The sequence below is a fragment of the Talpa occidentalis genome, unplaced genomic scaffold, assembly GCF_014898055.3.
Source record: "Talpa occidentalis isolate TD23 unplaced genomic scaffold, MPIMG_talOcc4v2.1 talOcc4.9, whole genome shotgun sequence".
Taxonomy (NCBI): domain Eukaryota; kingdom Metazoa; phylum Chordata; class Mammalia; order Eulipotyphla; family Talpidae; genus Talpa; species Talpa occidentalis.
The window spans coordinates 57,966,116-57,990,350 of NW_023605305.1; the positions used below are offsets into that span (position 1 = coordinate 57,966,116).

Genomic DNA, 24,235 nt, shown 5'->3' on the forward strand with positions numbered 1-24,235 from the left:
TTCTCTTGACTCCTAAGTACACCTCCTCTTAAGATAGTACAGACTGGCTAAATTTAATAATTATAATTTGCTAAAGTGCAATGAAATATTTTCAGTAAGAATAAGGTAAGACAATTGTGCAAACTCCTAATATCATTAATAAATCTTCAGCTATTTGCTGGAGTAATATATATCACACATTTCAAAGGTTATGGCTAAAGTAGTTCTAACGAGCACCAAATATCAAGTCACTTTCACAACCACCCAAGTTCTAGGATGCATTGTCTGGGACATCAGCCAGGTTGGCAAACAAATCATTATAAAATGCAAAGGTATTAAGTGCCCTCTTGCCTTTGGCAGTGTACTCAAAGCTATTCAAATATATTATAGTAAAACTGAAATATAGCTACCAAGGTCTCAGCCAACAAAGAGGGAAAGAAGTCCATACATGTTGGGGTTTTTTTTTGTCGTTGTTTAATTTGTTTCAGTTTTCCAACTTTTGTTCTATTTCCTTGTGAAAGAAAACCCGGGAAAAATGCAGAAAGGGGAGACCCTGCCATAAACTTGTAGGGAAAAAAAGGGGGGAAATAGAGTTGAGGTGAAGAAATTTGAGGATTTCAATGCGAAAGGGCCCTTTGTAAACTCATTACAGCAACTCAGGTTCCAAGTGGATTTAAAAAAAAAAAAAAGCAAATTCTGTTAGGTCTGTCAAGTGAAGTAAAGAACTGCCTTTCTTTCAGCCTAGGTGTATCTTCCCATCTCTCCCCCAAATCAACAACTGAGGGATGGGACAAAGTCCTTCCACCAACCTCCATCCAGGCAGACAGATCAAATACACTGGGACACACCCTTTTGTATGGTAAATTGGTTGGAAGTTAATGGAGAATTTAAGAGTTTTTCAAATATATAAAGAGACTATATGACTAACAACAGCAGCCATTTTATCTGTTTCAACAGAGAAGGCCAAGAAGAGATAAATTTAGATTACATATATGAGCTTTTCCTAAGACAGCATCAGGAAGGAATTCAGGATATAGTATAAATGCCATATACTACCAACACTATCTTCAGGTTTTCTTACCTTTTCTTTTTATTCTCCAATCCCACCCCTCCCTCCCCCAGGGGTATACAGAAACAATTTACATTTACATCCATTTCCTTTTTTCAATTACATATATATAATATTCTCTCTCTCTGTGTGTGTGTGTGTGTGTGTGTGTATATATAAATTTAAATATCTCATTCTTTCCAAGCAGGGGAGGGGCTGGTTTACCATGTATGCCAACTTAAGACAAAGGAATGAACTAAACAGATGTGTCTTTAACCACTGGATCTGTACCTATTTCCTGTTGACTGAGGTACAGTTAATGCCATCTCTCCTGTAACCCACTCCCATATTGTCTAGAGCCCCCTATACCAAGATACAAGGTTTATGCAGAAAATATTCAGGGAGGGCTCATTAAAGGCAAAATCAATCAATTAATCTAAGCCTTAGAAGCTGACAATTTCAATGTCAATCTCTTCCACTTTGTGACTTTCCAATTGGACAAATTCCTTACTCTCTCTGGGGTCATGAACAGTCTGCATTAGAAACAGAACTCTCTAACCCTTAGCACAGTGTCTAGAGTATATACGGCACTCTCCTCAAACATGTGCCACTTGAGAAACCGTACTTACCAGGAGAAGGATGTCCTTATGAGATTTTTTTCTTCCTTCCTTAGCAGTTTAAGAAACCATATCAGGCATAATCCTTGTGATTCCACTAGTAGGTAAAAAAGCTGCTTTCACTTTGACTAAGGAGGAAGAAAGTGTAAATCCTTTGTCTAACAGTTTTGGGACGTTGTTGTTTGGAAACATGAGACTTGCCATCCTATATAAGTAAATCCTCTCTGAGACCACTTAAGATATGTCACTAATACAGCTTTAACTTGTCCACAAATAAGCATGTCAAAAAATCTCTTCAAATTAAGAGCAAGCAGAGAAAGATTGCTGGAAAAGATAAGAAAATTTCATCTGTCTTAGCAAGCAAAGCCCTAGCGCCACAGACCACTTTACAAACCCCTACCTGGTCTAAAAGAAAAAGTTATCTAAAGCTTTGACTAAAGAGAATAAGAAGCCACTATTGTTGCAGGCTTAAAGTGATCCACTTTCACTAGAGCTCAGGGTGGTGAGGCCCTCATTGAAAATGCAAAATCCCCAGCTGGGGGTAAGAAGAAGAGAAAAAGTTAAGATGCTCTGGTCTGACCAAGGGTCTCAGCATTCCACAGTTCAGCCCCCTCCCTCCCATTATTCTGGATCAGGTCCTTCCCAGCTTTGCCATTTGGTGTCAGGGGAGACTTGGGAAGCGCCCCAGGAACTGCTGAGAGATGGAGAAATACACAAAGGCTCCCTTCCACAAAGCATTCTTTCACAGAGGCAGCCGTGTCTATTAAATACGTCCCCTTAGTGTGCATACACTTCTCTAAGGAGATTATGAGGACCACAAGCTCACTAAATTAGCTCCACAAAATGTGTTTAAATCCACTGCAGGGAGGAGAAAAGGTGTATGTGGCAGGGAGGAGGGAAAACTTAAAATTAGAGGCAGGGGGCCTCCCGCCTCCTTGGTAATTCCCTGGGGAAATGACGGTCTAGACAAAGCTGTCCAGGGTGGCTGCTGCAGCTCCAGGGTTGAGTGAGCAAGTGGCATCCACACAACTCCTCTCCTGCACTTGCCTTCTCACATTGCCCAGCTGTGGGCCACAACCCATGTGCAATATTCCTCCCTTTGTAGAAGTCATAACAATTCCCTGTGCAGTAATGTGCCCTTTTGTAACTGCTCCTCAAATCTCTGGAAGTAGTAAGTACCAAAGGTAATAAGTAATTTTCCAATAAAATTATGATACATTTTCTCAGATTATGTAATAGTATAAGTGCAGTGCCCAGCTATGTATTTAAGTTATTACACCACTGATGGGCCCATCGTTGGCTTAATGAATGATTAAGCTTTTCACATTATTTCTTCATGATTATTTCCTCCTGGAGAATAAAATTATACAAAGAGCCAGTCCAGCCACAGTAATAAAAGGGAATGAGCTTTTATTTACTTAGACATATAGAGGATAAAACAAATCTTTCATTCAAAAAGTACTCTGAACTCATAATATGTAATTCACAGAGATCTTGAGAGCCGTATATCATTTGGTATAAGAACAGCTCCATGAAGTTAAGTATGACTTACTCCCATTTTATAGATGAAGAAAGATTAAGAGAGATTAAGATGGAGTTCCAGGTCTTTGCTCTCAAATTCGCTCATCCATCATTTATTCATCACTTAAAAGAGGGCCAACTCTCATCCTGGGCACTATGGGTCCTGAGGATTCAGGGAAAGCAGCTTAGTTGCTACCTGTAAATTGCTTACAAGGGCAAATACAGAGTTCTAAGGGTCACAAAGGAGCAGTTCTCAACCCAAACTCAGGTGTGAGAAAACAGAAGACTTTATAGAGAAGAAAATATCAAAGATGAGTCCTCAAGGACAAACCCAGAGTTCTCTTATACCACAACGCCCTCTGCGACTCACCAGTATTGAACTAACACAAAGTGGACCTGATGATAGCATTTGTTCCCAAAAGCAAATAACTGTTCAGTACACCAGAAGTCCCAGTAGCAGTGCTGCCTTTTACATCTATGCTGACAGTAAAAAATAAGCTAAGTGAAGTACCAGCATGGTATGGCTGGACATTTGCAGGTGATCTACAAAAGGTAACTTGGTGGTCCTGTGTGGCTTATGAGGAAAGATTTCAGAACAGAGGAAGGTCCCTTCAAGAAGGGATGTGAGGGCCTCCCAGGTGGCGCAGTGGTTGAGCGCTGGGTTGCGAAGCTGCCCGCGGCCTCTGCGGTGCCGGTTCGATCCCTGGCTGCTCCCCAGCCACAGGAGGAGGGTCCCACATGGCGCGCAGACCTCTCCTGCCGCCTGATGCTCCCCTCAGCAGTGTACTTCGGTCCTTCTGCCTGCTCTGCTCCCCACTCTGGCTCTGGTGAATTCTCTCACCCTCCCGTGCTCTGACTGTACCCAGTGCATGTATAAACAAAACAAACAAATAAATAAATAAATAAAACATGCCTCTATAATTAAAAAAAAAGAAGGGATGTGATAAGCAAGAAACTCGTTCCTGAGATAAGCCTGGTGAGACTTGTAGCCAGGATCCATCTGGTGGCGTCCAAAGGCACATACTGGATAAAGACTAAGAAAGGGGACAGGGAGGCCAGAGGTGCAGGTCAAAGGCCTATTCTAAGAAAACAATGGCTGAACCCAGCTCCATGCGATCAGAGTAAAGGCTGTGCTGCCCTGTATTCTCCACTAGTTATAAAAACGCCCTTATTCTTCAAGCAACAGAAAATTTCAGTGTCCTTTCACCAAGATGAAAACAAGGTCCAAATGCAGGCTGTTTATACTGCAGCCACCAACTATCTTTTTCAGTCCTCCTCCTCCCAAAGGAATACTCTACCCAGATGAAAAAAATACTATTTCTCTTCAATGTTGACTCCAAACTTCTTTTAAAAAGCCCAATCCTTCAAAATTTATGGAGAAACGTTTAAGAATTCCAGATTCTCAAACTATGTCTGATCAAGAATGAAAATTAAGATGTTTTTATGGAAATCAAGTCCATTATATGATTTTTAACACAGCAAAGCTAGTGTCTCACTATTATTTTTTATTATAATAAAGAGGGGCAGTCGTTGAAGATATGGACATTTCCCACTGCTTTGTGTTACTGTGTTGAATATTTATTTATTAATTGAACATTTATAGTCTGAACCATTTATTTGAAAGCAATAAAGCAGAATGCCCAAGCCCTAAAGCAGAATGAACACATCTAAGGCATTCTTCATACCACAGTCATATCATACTAGTCTCTATGGAGACCAATAGGTGTATTTTATTGTTTAAAAGTTAGTGAGCAAGTTTTCCTAGATTTCATCTTTTAATTTTTACACAAGGATCCTGCAGAGTTGGAAATTAATGTACAGGAGCTTTCAGTCCCACATGTTGAAAGAGAAGCTGTTGGCCCGCATGTGTACTTCCTCCAGCAGTTGCTGACCTTCCCTGAAAAGTCTCATAAAGTACTTTTATATCCATGGTTTCAGTTGGTTGTCACCACCCTCTTTTGCTAGTATTCCCCATTTTACAGATAAAGTGATTGAGGCTGGAAGCCAAGTCACTCAGCCTTTGTGCAACCACTCTGCAATTGTTCTTGGGAAGCAAAATATTTTTGAAATTCACTGACTGGAGGGCAGTGTGATAGCAAAGTACAGCACCTCCCACAAAGGGCAGTCTCTCCCCTCCCATGTCTGAAGGGCACACAAACCTCTGAGAAGATGGAAACTCATCAGCTTGAGGAGAAAATGCCAAGTTTAAAGTGAGGCTTGTTAGAGTGGGAGCTATCACAGATTATTAATTTAGCCTTCTCTCCCAGTGAGTGTTTGATGTAAATGGCAAGGGTTCGAAGGTCAAAGAGGAAGAAGTATGTGCTTTAATTTCTCCCCCCTAGAGGTGCATGAGTGTTTTCTATTAACAAAAACCCTGTAGCCAACAAATCCTGGGCTTGGATCAAACAGCCCTCCATCTTTTAAGTTATAACATCACAGAGAGACATTTCAAGAAGAAAACCAGGCCCAGTCAGTACCAGAGACAAGGCTGTTCTGCCCTTTGGGAATTTGAGAAGCATCTTCCTTTTTGCTGAAATCATTTAGTGACTGACAAAAATGTCCTCATATTGTTATTCTTGATCTATAGAAAGGAACTAAATGAGAGAGGAAATGAGAGGAGAAAAAATGGGCAGGGCTGAGATAGTCATTTGTACCTGAAGGACTTCCTTTGGCCAAGGTGATTAGGAAAACATTTTCATAATAAACTTGGTCCGTTAAGGTATATCTAATTGAAATAATAGTGGCTAATACCTTAACCTGAGTTTAGTACATATTAAGTGCTCAATTAGTGATATTTAATAATATTTATATTAGAATACCTCCTTTTTCCCTGTTTTAATAACATGAGATGCAGCCTATGCAACCTCTATCCACATCCAGGACCCTGATTGTTGCTCAAAACCCAGAAGTGAAGGGTAGAGCATCAAACCCTTAGATCCAGCAACATCTCCCTTCATGTAAAGAAAAGCCTATCCCTTCATGAGAACCCTGGCAGTTGTGCCAGATGTTCTCACAGACTTTCTCTTACTTAACCCTACAATAATCATGAATGCACATCCTCTTCCCCTTCCTTTTCAACAGTGAGGAACCTGAGGCCCAGAGGATAGGGAGAAAGCTTGAATTAACATCTGAGTTTCTCTAAGAGGCTTTTGTGAGTTGGCCTGAGAACTGACTAGGTCTGCTTTTAAAACCCCTCTGGGTGAATGCTGTTCCAAACAACAGACTTGGAAATGAGCTTTGGAAGCCAGACTGTAAACTGAGGATAGTTGGAGCTGTTCACATCTCTTGCAATTGTTGGGGAAGGCTTCTGGACTACTTTAAAATGGCTAGTAGTTTGAAAGACTCACTCCACCTTCAAAAGCACATCCACAGAGCCTACAAGGAGGTAATTTGTAAGCAGTGCCTTTCCTAATAGGACTGTCCCAGGAGACTGGACAATGGGATAAATCTTAGGAGGGCTGGAAGTTTGGCTGGGAAAAAAAGGGGGAAAAAAATCCAAGTTAGGGTTTGTAGGAAACATGTGGAATAAGAGGGACATACAATAATTTGCAGACCACTTTGAGTCTTCTTTAAAAAATACCATAAATAAGAAATGCAGTTTGGAAGAGACTAGTCTGAAAAGAGTTAATCCCTCAAACAATTCCTGCAGGCCACGTGACCCTTCAGCATCCATCAAGCAAGTCTTGACCATTGCACTCCCATAATTTCCTTGAACAGAACCTCATCTCCTGCTGTTCCCAGACTGCTTACTAATCTCCCCAGTAGAATGTCCATCCCAGGAAAGCAAGACTGCATTTTATTGATTGTCTTCAACATTTACAAGAATGCCTGGCCAGTAGTAGATATTAAATATATGTGAAATGAAGGACTACTTAGTTCCTTAGTGATGTGAATGTTTTGAGGAAAGATACATTTATAGAATTAATGTGATGATAAAACTAAGAATAGTGCAATGTCTCACTATACAAAATTTTGATCCTATTTGCATCAGAAAACAAGGGGTAAAATTCAAATTCTAGTGAAATGGAAGATACCTAAAGTCATGGAATAAGGCATGCTGCTTGATAGTTTCATGTACATTTGAAGTGTTTTGAAAGAATAGATGGAGGAATAATGGATTTACGTTAGCAGGCTTCTATTTTTCAATTCAATGTGAAATATTTTGGAAAGTGGTACCTTAGGCCTTTACTTCAATAATTTATGAATGGTTATGTTTAATGAAAATTTAACAAGAAATTCACTATTACATTCAAGTCCTATAACTCTTGAATCAGATCAAATAAAAGACAAGTTTTTTGAGGGTGAACTTAAAGAAAACCTTTTCACACTTCACCACTTTGGTAATATTTTGCTATGTCATAAGAAGATTTCTTATACAGTGAATTATTAATAACTTTGTCCAAAATAGATGGTACTTGTTTTTGTAACTATAAACCTCTCAAATATCATTTCTTAAGATCCAATAAAATTTGGGCCTCCCCTGGTGGCACAGCGGTTAAGCGCTGGGCTGCGAAGCTGCCCGCAGCCTCTGCAGCGCCAGTTTGATTCCTGGCCACCAGTGAGTGTCCCACATGGCGCCCAGACCTCTCCTGCTGCGCCCGCTGCTCCCCTCAGCAGTGTATTTCATCAGTCTGCCTGTTCTGTTCCCCGCCCTGGCTCTGGTGAATTCTCTCACCCTCCCACGCTTCTGACTATACCCAGTGCTTGTATAAATAAATAAATCTTTTTTAAAAATCCAATAAAATTTGTAGTTATTCATTTGAAAATAAGTCAACTATCATTTAGTTTCAAAAACTAAATGAGCGAGGGCCTCCCCTGGTGGTGCAGCAGTTGAGCGCTGGGCTGTGAGGCTGCCCTGCAGCCTCTGCGGTGCAGGTTCCCCGGCCACAGGCGAGGGTCCCACAGAAAAAAAACAAAAACACTAAATGAACGAAATAAAGGCCATTTAATAACACACTCTAAAGTGGCATTTCTCACCCTGAAATAGACACAGTCAAAAAGCAATTAGAGATAGCCAATTCCAAACTAAAATTACATCACAGAAAGTTAGTGTTAGATTTTCCTTCTATATTTAGAGATTTTCCTCTAACTAAGCAGATTAAGCAGTCCCAGATACTCATACGTGTAACAGGACACCATCAATTATCTTTTAATTCAAAACATCCTAATGGAATCAGAGATGATGATGATAGAGTCTATGACATACATGCACTGTCACCCTTAATCCAGGATTGATGCAGGTATTATTTTTCTATCTATAAAATGAGGGAAAAAAATGAGGCTTTGAAGTGGGGTGGGGGGAGGGAAAGAACTTGCCAGAAATTACAAAACACCTAAGGTAAGATTTTGACTGCCCTTCATAAATAATCAACAAGGAATATCTGTAAATATAAAGAAGACTACCGAGGACCTCTCATATTTTTTATATTCTATCATGGTGAATCTATAAAATAACACAACTTGAATGAAGCTCAAATGCATTATGGTAAATTTAAAAAGCCAGACTTAAACTGCATACTATAATGCATCCATTTGTGTGATATTCTAAGTGAGGTAAGACTACAGAGATGGAAACTATCCCAGGGGCTTCTAGGCTGGGGTAGGAGGAACTGACTGCAAAAAAGTAGCATCAGAGAAATTTTGGTGGTGGTGAAACTGTTTGTGGTTGTGGTTATTACATAACTAGTATTTATCAAAATCATTTTACACCCAATATGTACATTTTCACATTCATTAGGATGATTACTAGGTTTTTTAAAAAAGAAAATAAATGCTTACAAGGATGCAGAGAACTTAGGATTCTTGTGCATTGCTGTTGGGAATATAAAATGGTGTAGCCACTATGGAAAACAGCATGGCCATTCCTCAAAAAATTTAACATCATTCATGATCTATTAATTCCACTTGTGTTACTTAAAAGAAGTGGAAGCAGGGACCCCAATATTTGTGCACTCATGTTCACAGTAATACTATTACAGTAAATCAATGGTATAAGTGATCTGGAAAGGTAAGAAGCTTCACTGTGTTGCACAGGGAGGGAATTGGCAGGTTGTGATCTGAGGGAACTAACAATGGACACTCAGAAGGACTTCAACCCCCAAAGCAGCAGCCAGTAACATATCTGAAAAGAAGGTCACACAGAAAATGAAATAAAATCCATGATCCAATCAGATGCAGAGAATGTGAATTCAGAATAATGTACAAGAAAAGGACTAAAAGATTGGTGGTTTTTGATTCTCGATGACACTTGGGATTCAGAGGAATGTCTTCTTTTGTATTTGTACTTACTGTTGCTGTTTCTCATTAAAGAGTTTTTATTAGCATACTTCAAGAACATAACAATATGCATGCGACTTCATTTTATTTTACTTTAAAAACCACATTGTATTTAGAAGTCAATACTTTGTAGAAAGAATTTTTTGTGTGTGCAATTACATGATTTATAATTTAATTTTATTGCATATGTAATCTGACACACATGAAAACTAAAACTACTTCCCCAAACCACACTTTCAATCAAAACCTAGAATTATTTGGGGTCCTTATTAAAAAATGAAGATTTCTAGGATGCTCTAATGGTCTGAGTAACACTTGGAAACCACTGTTTTACATTGCCAAGTGTTTGTAAACTGTAACATTGTTTTGTATAGAGTAAACAATGTCTTTCCTGTCAGCATGCTTACATCATTTGAGTTATATTGCTCATTTGTTACTTGGTGTAGGCCTTTCTACATTTGCAGTTATATGCTTGATGTTTTTAAATTGCCTTGGCAGAGAGCAAAAAGACTTTCTAATGGTTGTTTTCTGTATGGTAAAATCAACCTCAGGTTTGGTGGAATAGACAGACAATTTAGGCTGGTATTCCCAGGTGTTATCATTCATTAAAGTAAAATATTCTGCTTTCAGAACAATAGGGACTGGTTAATGGTGAATTATTAGATAAATGTTTAAAACTTTTTTTGCCTTGATTTTAGTGATATGGAATTGATGTTCCTACCTATATGCCATCTGTTCCACAACAAATAACCTCCTTAATAACCATTCTGAAGATTAGATATAGCCCAACTTTATTAGTAGCTATAGCTATGTGTGTCTCCAAATTTTAAAACATTATCTATGCCATAAAGAAACCTTGTATTTCTACTACCAACCTACAAATGTATTATGTGCTATACAAAGCACCACAATGCTCAGCTTTTTCAAGAGTGCTTCCTTCATCCAGGTTTTCCTATAAGGACTTTCACAATTTTGTAATCCTGCTATGTTCCTTCTTGACCCTGTCCTGTTTAGACAGAGGAGGCCCATTAAATATGATATCACCTCGTGACAACCTTCTACTAACCCCCAATTTTTAGGTTAATGTTAAGGAAAAAAAAAAAACACAAAACACCAAACAATGGTGGAAGCAACCAAATCCAAATGTCTATCAATTGATGACAGGACAAACATACACAATTCAGCCTTCAAAAGGCTAGAAAAGGAAGGAAATTTGATTGATGCCAAAAGGATGAATCCTGAGCACATTATGCTAAGTGAAATAAAGTAGTGCAAAAGGACAAAAATCATATAATCCCACTTTTATGAGGAGCCTAGAGTAATTACATTCAGAAACAGAAAGTAAATAGTGGTTTCTAGGGACTGAAGGGAAGGGAGAATGGGAGTTTTTGTTTAATGGACAGAGTGCAATTTGGAAAGATGAAAAAGTTTTGCAGATAGATGGTGGTGATGGCTGGATGCATTAAAATTGAAAATGAACACAATGAGGTATAACTGTACTCTTAAAAATGACAAAAAAGAAAGCTTCATGTTATGTACATTTTACAATTTTTAAAATATAATTTAAAAATGTCTGATGCACTTCACAAGGACTTAGTTCTAAAATTTCTTTTCTTTTTCCCCGGAAGAGTGTGAACACAGTCCTCTACCACCACCAATTATGTAGTGGCTACTTGCCACTATTTCCTATTTGGTGAATCACAGCAGTCAGTACACCTTGGAAAACCACTTTCATGATCATGGTATTTCCCCAGCCAGGTAAGTATGGTTCTGAAATTTCAAAGCCACATTAAAAAGAGAGCACTGCTATCTGCATAGAGAAAAAATCCATATTTTATTATTAGTAAATCTAAAATAATTCAATAAAGTAACACAATGGGGGGGGAATACACTTACATCATTACTGCAGGAGTCCATTATTGTATTTGGAGTTGGCTCTAGATGTTTTTTCATTTATTTATTTATTTTTTAAAGATTTTATTTATTCATTTACACAAGAACCGGGTACAGGCCAGATGCGCAGGAGGGTGAGAGGATTCACCAGAGACAGAGTGGGGAACAGAACAGGCAGACTGACAAAATACACTGCTGAGGAGAGCAGTGGGCGCGACAGGAGAGGTCTGCCGAGCCATGTGGGACCCTCGCCAGCCGGCTGGAATTGAACCAGCGCTGCAGAGGCTTCCGACAGCTTCACAGCGCGGAGCTCAACCGCCTGCACCACTAGGGGAGGCCCTGTTTTTTTATTTTTGCCAAGGGAAAAAAAATGACATAGGAAGCAGAGGTTTAAAAAAAAATTATGGTTACAGAACAATGAAGTTTACTTTTCTCTCCAGGATGTTTTAATAAAACTGTAGTCTCTTTTCCTCCTCCATCCCCTACTCCTCTCTCAAATAGCCTACACCACAGCTTTTCCAACTTTCAAGCTTCTGCAATCAATAGTGTCTCTCACCATTCACTTAGTCAGTCTTATCACTAAAGGCTTAACCAAAAAAATGACTGTGAAACAATTATACTTGCATGGATGAGGAATATGAATCCAAATTTCTCACTTCACAGCACGCTTCTGCTGACATGCTAGGTCAGTCGTCTAGCTTTCTTTGGTTCAAGTATGCCGAAGCTCTGCCTCTTGAGACCTTTATACAGGCTCTTCCATCTGTCGGAATGCTGGTCCCCCATTATTCCCAATTCAATCATCCTTCTGCTACTCCACTCCCAAACGTTCTCCTGACCAGATCCTCCTTCCCATTAGCCCCTCACAGATTCCTTACCATACCCTCCAGTCTAAAAGTGTCACTTCATTTATCTTTGCCCAGAAAGTATTTACTAAGTGATTCTAAGTGACAAGTCCCATTCCTCTGGAAAACAGCAATAAATACACAACTTACCTGTGCAGATTAGGGAGCGTGACAATAAAATGAAGAGGGTAAGGAGACAGAGTGAGGAGGAGTACAGGAATATGAGGGCCCTTCTTGCTGTTTCCAGGCAAAGAGAATTTCAAGTTTAAAGGCTCTGGGGCAGGAGTCCATAAAGAGCTGGAGGAACAGTGTAGGGGCTCTGGATGGGATGTTGGTGGGGGAGGGAAAAGAAGGTAGCTGGGGCTAGATCGCATTGGGCTGTGAAGGCCACTATTATTTGGGGTTTTATTCTTAATCAGATGGGAATCTTTTGAGAGCTTTAAGCAGAGAAGTGACATATTGGACATATTCTTAAAGGATGCCCCAATACTCTTCCTAACAGCCTGTTTCCTTTGTACTACTACTTAAAAATTACAATACAAGGAAATAATAAAATAAATAGGTTTATTTCCCCTAGCAGGCAGTTCATTCCATTAGAATAGAGACCATGTCTCTCTCTGTTTAAGTACTTAAATCCAAATCTAAGCATAGTACAAGGCACATAGTATGTGTGCAATAAAATTTATTAACCAGATCAATAAATTCTAACCTCTAGGATAAAGCAAATTTAAATGTATAATTTCCAAGTACACACACATTTTTTAAAAGATTTCTAAAGGTCCTCAATATACTTACCTCAACTTTCTCTAATATGAAAAAATTAAACTGAAACCAACTAAGTGTCCTACTGTGCTTGATATGCTAGATACCTTCGAAAACACTAAAGACTCCATATATATTTCATTCAAAGTCTAGAGTAGGTAATGAAATAGGCACACAAAACCTAGTAAAAACAAATTTTGGAAAAGTAACTATTAGAGAGTTATAAAGTTTTCTACTAAAAGATGGCTAGACGGCTACACAATTTTTCTGTGGTCCAGACAATTTCTGAGTCCTCATCATGTGCAGATGCTAAGAACCTCATTTCTCCAGGCTTTCTCCAAAACTACCCAGGACAGCAACAACCCAATGGCAACCCCATAAGGACCAAAGCAAGCAATAAAGACTAGAAAATGGGCTCTCTCTCCTACAGCAGGGTAGGGAAACTAAACCCTCCAAGAAGACACTAAGCAAGAGCACAGCACCCAGCCTTCAGTACCTCCTGTACTGAACACCTCTGGAGACTCCAGTCTCTGGGTTGCCTGAGCAGCAGAGGCACTGGCTTTGGAGAAAGCCATTCAATCAACATGGATGGAATCAGGACAAAGAAATTCAGTATCCTGGCCAGGGACGCATGGTTAGAGAGCAATCCACTTGGACAAACCAATCCCATAAAGTGTCTTAAAACCAACAGGTCTTTCTACATCTTTGATTTCCCAGAGATGAATGTGATGATCACAGAAACACTGTTAATATTTAAATATACACAGGCATTCTACCAATTAGGCCATAAAAATATCCTCAAGCCATTTATAAATATTGTAACATTTATATCAGAGAAGCGATACACTTCAAAATTTCTTCTTCAAATATCTTTTCATGGTCATACACAGTACAGTAATTGTTAAGGCTTTATAGTGTCCCTGTGATTTTTTTTTTTCTTATACAGAATCCTCATTTTATTTTCAAGAGACAGGGAAATATGAAGACTATTTTAAGCTGGTTAATTATTTTATACACAGAGTTGGGGCAGACCGATGAATCTGTACTTCAGTGTATTTATGGATCATTAATTTCTAGCCATTTCTCTTTTGAATTAAGATTTAAAAAAAAAAGTTGGCCATCACATACTAGATTCAGTTTGTCTTGTTTTCTTAACATATGCCTTATCAGCTCTGCCACAGCTGAAGTGATTCCAAATTGCTTTATGACACACTTGGATTTTTCTCCTGCTAATAATTCCTCCTTCCTGCTCATGACTGGCAGGCTTCTTCCATACTGCAGTAATGTGGGACAGCTAATTATCTACCAATCCACCTTGCTATTCCACACTTGGCAACTTTTATCTGCACAGGACAGCTGCACTCTCCCTGTTTGAAGTAAAATGTCAGTCTTTGCTAATGCAACAAGACTTACATCACTAATGATGGCTCCACACTTTGAAGCAACAACTCAAAGCCTAATTAAAAATTCAGATTCCTTCTTACTGGCTTGCAGACTTTCACTGCCCTTCCACCAGGGCCCAAAGTATCTTTTTTTTTATTTTAACATTTATCATTTTTTACATTTTTTAGACCATATTTTCTTCCCCTCACCCAAGTATCTCTTAAAATACTCCATGCAAAAACAAAATTTAAGGAAATATCCAAGGGGAATCAAGAAAAAAGTGCTACAGTTTGGGCTCAGACTAAGTCTTTAAAATAACTATTATGGTTGGACCAGAACCAGGACATTGTCACATATAGCAGATAAGAATTTACTCTCCTGGCTTCCATGCTCCAATTTCAATAAAGTACACTGTTTCCAGTGTGCTTTTCTAACTAAATCATTTGACTATATAATATATAACATACGTGTGTGCATACACATGTATGTGTATACATAAACATGCATGTGTATATGTATATCTATCTGAAGTACGGGAAAGTACTTTTGAACTCAGAAAAGTGGGTGAGATAAAAAGGCATTCAAATGGCATTTTGTTTCATCATCAAATAAAAACACACTCCCAAAGTAATAATACAGCAATTTTCAAAGCCCCCCAACCCATCCCTAAAAAAGGAAAGAAGTTCATACTCCTAATGACTAAGGAGAAAGGTACAGGTGTTGACATTCAAATCCTAAATAGAACTTTGCCTGAAAATTTCAGATGGCATTTCCTTCCATGGCTTTTACATAAATAAACACCAAGGAACTAAAGTTGTTTCTCCTCTAAAATTTTGTTATTTTTAATAAAGATGACTTTGGGGGCCTCCCTGGTGGCACAGCAGGTTGAGCACAGGGCTGTGAAGCTGTCCACAGCCTCTGCAGCGTGGGTTCGATTCCTGGCCAGCCAGGGAGATACCCACATGGCACCACAGACTTCTCCTGTGACACCCGCTGCTCCCCTCAGTAGTGTTTTCGGTCCGTCTGCCTGTTCTGTTCCCCACTCTGTCTCTGGTGAATCCTCTCACCCTCCCACGCCTCTGGCCTATACCCCAGCTATTGTATAACTAAAAAATAAATCTTTAAAAAAAAATAAAGATGGCTTTGGTGGTACAGGTTCATGTTAAAAACACACTTGCTCTTTAGAAAAATCTAGTATTATAGTAAATCTCAGAATTAATGTGCTTCTTTCAGTGCATCACAGACTCTTAGGTATTCAATAACTGAATATTAAAAAAAAAAGTCAGCTGTCAAATTAGGCTACTGGCTTTAAGTTCTCAATCATAACTAAGTCAACCATTTTATTCCCCAAAGCTAATATAAAGGCCCCTTAATTAAGTTGTTTCCTTTCCATTTAAGGGAAACTTCTCTTGAAAAAATGAGACTCTCACAGGTTAGTATTGTGAAAGGAGTCAAAACTCAAGAGCCATAAAGACTGAGGTGTGAGTTTTCAATCTACCACTTACTGGTGGTGTGATCTCAATGTTTCATCTATAAGAAGGACGTAGATTTGACTTTCCCTCTGGAACAACTCCCCAGTTCTCATGGCACAGAATGGGCTGCAGATGTGAGAGGTCAGGGAGCAAAGGCAAGCCAAGGGTGGGCCTGCTGAACCTGGGTTTGTACAACCCCTCAGAGCAGACCACAGTGGGCAGCCAGCCAGGCAATCAGTCATCTTGCCAGAAATAGGGCGAGCAGAGTAGATCCTTCCTGGACTGGACTTGGGGAGGCAAAGACTAGATATGGAGCAGATGCTGACAGCTGGTGGCTGCTATCTTTGAATCTAAATCACTTTGTCTGTTCCTAGGTACCTAGCTTTCTCCAGATTCCTAGGTTCTTCTCCCAGAGCAGTCCTTTTCCAAATACACAGCTCCCGGGCACAAGAAGTAACTAGGTCCCAACTCAAGCACTGGTAGTTACTGCTAGTCATTTTAAATAAAATGAAGGGGAAATCCTATTTATCTATTCTTAGAAGATGCCATCACAAGGAGCCTTCTGAGAACTCCACACACTGATTAACCAAATCAAATACCACTTTTTTTCTGGGAGGCCTCCCAGAATCTCCCTCCACCCCCAAACAGGTTAAGATCCCTGATACATTTTCTCCAAGTATCCAGAACTTCCTCTCTCATAACTTTTACTGCATGAGAAATGAACTGATGGGTATCTCAGATCTAACATACTCCCTGGCACATAAACAAGAACTATTTGTTAAAGTAATTACGATGCACTTCCAAAACAATCCAATTTAGAACATTTTTGTCAGAAACTTTTCCTTTCTGTTACACAGAAACTTGCTGTCCCATAACTTTGACAGGCAAACACTGGTTTTACCTCCCGGAGCCCACAGAATAATTCTACTCTAGACACTGCAAGTTGGTGGTCTCCAGACTGATCCAGCCTGTAGACATATTTGGTTTGGCCCACACGGTGTTGTTTTAAAAATCTGAATTAATTGCCAACATTTTAAGAATGAAAAGATTTTGATTACAAACCAGATAGCCAGCTTCTCCTGAAAAACAGAGTCCTGTGGCAACCTGGGACCCACATTACCACTGGCACATCTGGAGGAGCTGAATAAGTCCTGCTGCCTTCAGCCATGGCACAGGGCCTCTGGTTTACAACAGCCAACACCATTCCCTCCAGACCTGCACTTGGCTCACCTATACACATCATGACTCCAGTTACCATTTAGATCCCACATTTTTGGTATTTCTTTCTTATAGTGTCTTGACCCATACATGTTGGTTTAGCCTCCCTCAAAAGACATGAACTTTTATTTTTTTTAAAGATTTATTTTTATACAAGAACTGGGGTACAGGCCAGAGATGCAGTTGGTGAGAGGATTCACCAGAGACAGAGTGGGGAACAGAACAGGCAGACTGACTGAAATACACTGCTGAGGGGAGCAGTGGGCGAGACAGGAGAGGTCTGCTGCGCCATGTGGGTTTCTCCCTGGCAGGCCAGAAATCGAACTCGCGCTGCAGTGGCTACAGATTGCCTCATAGGTTGCATCTCAACCCCTGCCCCACCAGGGAGGCCCAAAAGACATGAACTTTTGAAAGGGAAATACTAGAGGCCCTTTCTCTCCCAGACTCCAATTCTGCAATGAGGCACCAGTGAATACTTGCTGACAGACTGATTAAGACAAAGATGTTTATAGCCCAGCTTCCCTTCTTTAATCCTCCACTCTCTCCTACTTAATAGCTTATCTTGCCCCATCCCTTTCTCACTCTTGCCTCCTCTGGAAGGGTGAGAGAACAGGAGTGAGAGGAAAATGGGATCCATGCAACCTATATCACTTATCTGTGCAGAGGCCACAAGGCAAGTAAGAAACCTCACAGCTTTCTGGGGAAAACCAGACATGAAAATGTGGGCCATGTGGCATGCCTAAGGGAGAATAAATGCTCCCAGAGATGCTTCTCAAAAGCAGCTTGGGTATTGCCTTGAAAGGCTGAGGTGACTGCTGGGCAAAGGTACCAGGAGACATAGCAATGCTTCTGTGATCAAGCACATTGTCATTGTAAAAATTAAAGTGTATACCCTCCAATAACTTATATTTGCTAATAATAAAAGCTATAAGTGAACGTACCAATATACTGTGGATTTTATAAAATATGGAAAATATACAAGTTATACGAATACAAAATGTTTTAAGTGAAATCATAGAAGGTATGGAATTTGCTTCAAAACAATGTGGGGAAAGGAAAAGAGCGTGGAGAGGTAGAGATGAAACCAGCCTGTGCACAGCTGATGACAGATTACTGTTTAAGCAGGAGAAGATCTCATGGGCATTCCTACTCTATTCTCTTGCCTTTAGTATGTTTTTAAAAATCTTTGTAATAAAAAACGTTTAAAAGTAAGTAAACAGCAGGTCTAGTATTTTCTTCATTAACCCCAAAGGGTGGTTTCCACCACATCCCTGAGGTCTATGGGCCACATTTTGGTAACCTCTGGGAGAGGGGACTGCTGGGAATGCAATTGGCAAGTTCTAAATATTAGGTTTAGGTTTCTTCAGGCTTGGAAGCTACATGTGTTACCTTCCAGGTTCTGGAACTTGACATTAAACAGACTGCCATATTTCTGTTTACTGCCTGATCCAATGTTAGGCTTTGTGCTATATTTCCCTCCATTAACCAAATGAAGCAAAAAGAACACTATAAAGTTCAGAGTGATTTAATAGCAAGAAGTTATACCATCAATAATTGAGTCAAAATTGTTGACTGTTTTCAGTTCTGTTGTTACTGTTGTCAATTCATATTTTGAATTTCATTATATTTTTACACCAGTTCCAAATAAATCCCCTTCCACATAATACCAAAATTCCAGAGTTTTGCAAGGTTCCTGTCTGCATATCCACTTAAGCTCAAGGAAGGAACTCCTCAAGCAGCAACCAGAAATAGCTCCAAGTTATAAAGTGTGAAACCATCTCCTTCCCCTCCCCCAGGCCCCTCCAGACCCAAGAGGATTGGCAAGTAAAACATAAGCACAAGGGCTGATGCCAGAGAAGGCAGATATTAGTGCAGAGGAAGTAGAACAAATACTAAACACAACAGGGATAGTTGATCAGAACAGGTGTTTTAGTGGGTCCATTCTTACCAAGTTCAACTCAGCATCATCCATCGATGGTCAATTTTATTGTACCCCAAACAGTTATTTCAGAAGACAGCAAGGCAGTTAAGTTTTCCAATAGGGCTTATATAGGACACAGGGCATACAATCAAACCATGTTATTTGCAGATGCAGGTGTTTCCCCCTAAAACATCCACTATTGCCTAAGTACACATTCAAATCATGCTAAAACATGCCATTGCTGGTATGATGGGCATGATTTAGGGGAAAATACAAACTGTACATAAACATGAATGCAAATTAACACACTGTAGAGGCAACAAAAATTTTTTTTCTGAAGTGAGGTAAGACATGGGGCCACACTCCCATTCAGGTATTCAAGATATACCAGTGCCACCAAAAAGAGTTAGAAACATCTGGTGATTACTGATTTAGTTATCCTTCCTGTGTGAGGCTGCTGCTCTTTTCAGGGATGGCCTCTGTGTATTGACAGTCACTGAACGGGGAGGAGTAGCCGACTTTGTGACCTTACCAGATGGGCTTGGGCAGCCCTCTGTACTCCCACAAATGCCCTGCAGCTCTCTCTACCGCTGTAATAATCCAGTATACTCTAACACCTCTATAGCTCTTGCTAACCAGTGTATCACACGTAACGCCTCTTTCTGTATCTGTCTCCATCATTACTTGAAAGTATGAGGGCATAGACCAGGCTTTATTCACCTTGTGTTCCCAGTTTAGTCAAACCAAGGTCCCTCATGGTGTAGAAGCCAAAGTTTGTGGGATATGTGCAAAAGCCTATGGGATGTATGCAAAATTGAACAATGAATGCATGCAATGCAGTTCCACTGCCTACAAAGAAGGACTCCTCTTTCACTTTCAGCTGCAGTCACTATTAACAACGCTGCTCTATATTTTTAGCCAAACACCTCAGCCCTAGTTGAGCCCTTCAGTTCCTGAAGTCGCATTTGGTCTGGCTGCTGCTCTTTCTCAATTTGAACTGAAGCTCTAGTTTGTACTTCAGGTTATTTCTTTTGCTCACCCCTACCTCCAGCCCCTACAGCAGCTGTCTGACCAACCTGCTGGTATGTCTGCCAAGTGCAATGACTATGGCCAGCCCAGCAGAGCTGTATTAGAGCTAACATCAAGGCAGGCACACTGGCCAAGTGCCAGGCCCTTGCTGTTAGGAAGCCTGTATTGTCATATAATGTTAAATGGGCCCTATAAGTGCCTGGTGAAATGACTCCCAGAGCCAGATATGCTTTCTAACAAGCAAGCATTGTTACTTAACTGTTTTAACTGTGCAATCTCACCTCCTCTGCTAGATTATAAGTTCTTTAAAGGGTCACACTAGAAGACCTCATTGTAATTCCCCTAAACACCTAACAGAGTGCTCTGTGCACAGTAAACTTTCAAGGACTATCTTTCCATTCAAGAACAACAGTACCATCAACACCTCCCAGCCCAAGCTTCACATGAACAAGCGCCTTTGCATACACTATTTCCATTCATCCACCGAGCCAAATCTGTAGGAAGAATCATCCTCCCCAATTTTACAATAAAGACCGCTCAATTTATAAGTGGCAGAGCTAGGAACCAAATACCAGCTGGGATTCTTTACATTTTCCATGATGCTGCTCGATAAAAACTTGTTGCATGAATGAATACGCAAAATCCAAGTCTCCGTGGACACAGACACACTGATCCCCAGATCTCAACATCCATGGCTCACTCCACCAGACCCCTGAGGAGTGGATGATTAAGTTTCTTACTCTTGCCCAGGATGTGTGATGTCTGCTGGGGTTGGGGGTGAGGTGGGGAGGGGACCCACACAGTATTCTGTGGCAGCTTTCTGGGATCTCAGGCAAAATTAGTTGGTGCAAGTCACTGAAAGTTTGGTTTATCTGGTCCAATATTAGCGAGTACAACAACAAAAATACATGAGTGGGCAGCCTCCATGAGAAGACAGCTTGACACGTGATCTATCGGCAAGAACAAAACCTATGCCATGGGAAACTACAGCACTTAAAGGCAGCCTAATTTTTGTTTTTGTAAAATTACCCTTTGCAACCTCCCATGAGCAGTGATGTGCTGCCATTCAAAATAATGCAGCAGGCCTTGTTTGAGGGCTATTTTGTTATTTCTCAAAATTAAAAATTGTCTTTGGACAATTTTTGGAGCAGGAGAAGCAACCAAAAACAGACTTTTTACATACAGACTACAGAAAGTTTCCCATCTTCTTGATGCTGCCCTAAAAAGTCGGTACTATGCTTGAAATGCCAAGGTCAAATGAAAGAAGTCAATCCCTTAAGCAAGAGAGGACATTCTTTTCTTGCAAAGAGACATAGTCCCTTTCTAAGTCCTTCATATCTGCATTTGGGTCTGACCCCACACCTTAATGACCACATGAAGTAACCTACCTCTCAACAAATTAGCTCTACAGTTACTTACAAAATCCAACATTCCACAAGATATGACTATATAATCTGCACTTTCGGTAGCTAAACCCACATAATTTCAAACCCACTGAACAAATCCCAAAGGTTTACAAAGGAAAATGTTAGGTTCAAAATCTTTGTTATTAAGGGTCAGAAATCTAACCTGCCTTAGATATTATTTTACAAGTATTCCCTCCAAAAAGCCAGCAGTCTAACAAATTAAAGGGACTCTCCCCAATTTTCCCAAATGGAGTGGCAGATCAGTGTATAGCTCCAGAAGAGGAATTTAAATACAGTATGTGCTTTTCCTTTCAAAAAGGGGGAGAAACCACTTCACATTTTACCAGACAAAAAAACCCTGTCCCCAGGAGGTCAGTTTCCACAATGAGGTTGCAAAGGTGTTAGAAAGAGGCCAATAGGGAGGAGATAAAGGGCCATTTGGGCACAAACCCCCCACCGACCAGCTCTTTTTTTCTAAAGTGTCTCCTTTTCAACAGGGAAGCCTTTTAAAACTACATTTCCTTTGGATCTTTACCTGAATGACAATGTGTTGGGATCCGATTTCACCTTTTGTCAAAGACCGAGTGAGAAACAGTAAAATTGCTGTCAGCATCTTAGGGAAAGCAAGTCCTTAGCTTTACCCACAGAGGGGAAAAAACCCTGAAGATCCCTTAGTGATGGGGTGAGGACGACAAATACCTATCAGGCAGTCCCAAATTGCAATATATTAAATTTCCTTTATTAAGAGGTGTCTCTATGCAAAAATACAATTAACTGAAACATTCACCAGTATGTGTGGGAAATTCTCGGTTTTTTTCCCCCTGCCATTTAGCTCCATTTCCTCTAAGAGTTACTTCAAGCCTAAAAACTCTGTCAGCAATCATGCATATGGGAAAAACTATAAGTGAATCTAAACACAAAAGATCTGCATAGGACAGTTAGATGATGTATTTTAAAAGTTTGTCTATTATGCAGAGGAAGAAAAATCTGACACTACTGCACTTCAGGGCTGGGTGTCTGAAAATAAACACACAATTACCTTTTCAAGCGAACTATCCACTCCTCATCCCAATAATCTTTCACCACACTATAAGAGGTCTGAAAAACTGACTTCAGGAAAACTGTATCCTCTGGGGAGGAGAAAGGAGTAGGAAATGTGCTATGGACTGAGGTTTAAAAAAAAAAAAAAGACGTCGGAAACTTGAATCCCAGACTCAAAACATCTCTCCCGGTGGGAGGTGGAAGGGTGGTCACAGCAGAATCGGAATCAGAAACCCATTTCAAGAATACATTCCTGGAAACTTCGCTCTTTCGAAGACCACATTCATCACCTTTACTGCTGTTAGAATGCTTGAAAAAAATGGGGTTATTTTACGGAAGAATGTTATAGCATAGGCTTCGGAATCTGAATGTCACCTTAACCTCGCCTAATAGTGGACCTTTGCGACCAAAAGATTAAAATAATGGCCGGGTAGGCTCTCCGGATGGTTGCTGTTGAGCAATTTTTAGTGCTTTTGGTTATTAGTAGCATCTTCAGGATATCTTATTAGCCGCAGTCAATCTTTGCTAAGCCCCCACCTCTCCTACGGAGGGCTGAAGTGGTAAACAAGCTAGAAAAGATGCACACTTAAGCACCGTGTTCCCTTTTTCTCCTCCTGCACTCCCTCCCCCCAAACACAATACAAACATCAGGTAGCAGACGGCCTGCAACCAACAGCATTAACAGCGGAAAGCAACAACAACAACAAAAAGTCCCTTAAACAGGACAGCACTCAGGAATTTACTAGGAATCTACCAGGCCAGCCTCTCCCCCAACAGCCGGGCAGGGAGAAGCGCAGAGTCCACTCTCCGCCGGACCCAGGTGGCCCTGGAGCCCAGGAGCGCACCCTCCCGTGCGGTGCGCCAGGGTCAGGCGGACGAGAGGAAGTGTGTCAAGGGCTGGGGTGGCAGCTCGAAAAACTGAGCCAGGCCGGCTGTCTTCTCCGGGATGGGTACACAAAGAAGGAAGCAGAGTTTGCAAGGGTGGCGGGGAGGGAAAAAGTCTTCAGGAGAAATATGTGCAAATGCAACAGAAATCGGAGAATCTCTGCCCAGATAAGAGCATGGTGTGTGTGTGTGTGTGTGTGTGTGTGTGTAAAAGAGCATGTGTGTGTGTGTGTGTGTGTGTGTGTGCGCGCGCGCGCGCGCATGGGTCGCATGCAAAGGGCAAGGAATTCTGCAGCAGAAAGGGAGGAGTGCCTTGGGGCATGGACGAGAAGTTGGTGTGTAGTCGCAAAGGGTCTGTGCTCCTCAGAGAAGTCGCTGCACGGTCAAGGGGATCTGCACAGCAGCATGAGACCCGACTCCGCGCAGAGGGGGAAGGCAACATGCCCGGCAAATTCCGGAGCGCGAGGTGGGGGTCACTTACCTGCATGGTGACAACCCCCAGCTCCTCAGCCGCCAGTCTCCGCATCTGGCTCGCCAGCACTTGCGCCTCGTCCAGGATGGAGAAGTCCGCGTCGGCCACAGCGCCCAGAAGCCAGCACGCGACGAGGCAGAGCAGCCACAGGGGCGGCCGCCGCGCCCCGGCCCCGGCCCGGTCGGGCGAGCCCCGGCAGCAGCCAGCCAGGGCGGCCGCCCCCGCCGTCTCCTCTTCCTCCGACTCGCGAGCCATGCGGCCTCCCCGCACTCCCCGCCGACGGGCTCCAGGCGCCGGGAAGCGGGGAGCGAACAACGGGAGGTGCGCCCAGGGCCCGCTCGGCGCACCCCGCAAAACTTTCTTCCTTCTCTGCAGGCGCCTCAGCGCGCCGCGGCAGCGACGGCGCCCAAACTTAGGGGGCGCCCGGCTACTGCGCGGGAGCGCGGGCGGCCACCATCGCCGGGCTCCGG

At 41.3% G+C, this 24,235-nt stretch overlaps 1 protein-coding gene and 1 pseudogene across 1 annotated transcript in view; one reads left to right on the plus strand and one right to left on the minus strand.

Annotated features, from left to right (window-relative positions):
- CACHD1 (cache domain containing 1) overlaps window positions 1–24,020 on the minus strand; it is a 205,320-nt gene extending 181,300 nt beyond the window's left edge. Inside the window, exon 1 of the mRNA XM_037500618.2 lies at window positions 23,775–24,020. Within this exon, the coding sequence (XP_037356515.2) occupies window positions 23,775–24,020 (246 nt within the window). The remainder of the gene's footprint in view (window positions 1–23,774) is intronic.
- On the plus strand, window positions 8,961–9,438 carry LOC119236678 (DNA-directed RNA polymerases I, II, and III subunit RPABC4-like; annotated as a pseudogene).
- Window positions 24,021–24,235: the final 215 nt, after the last annotated feature.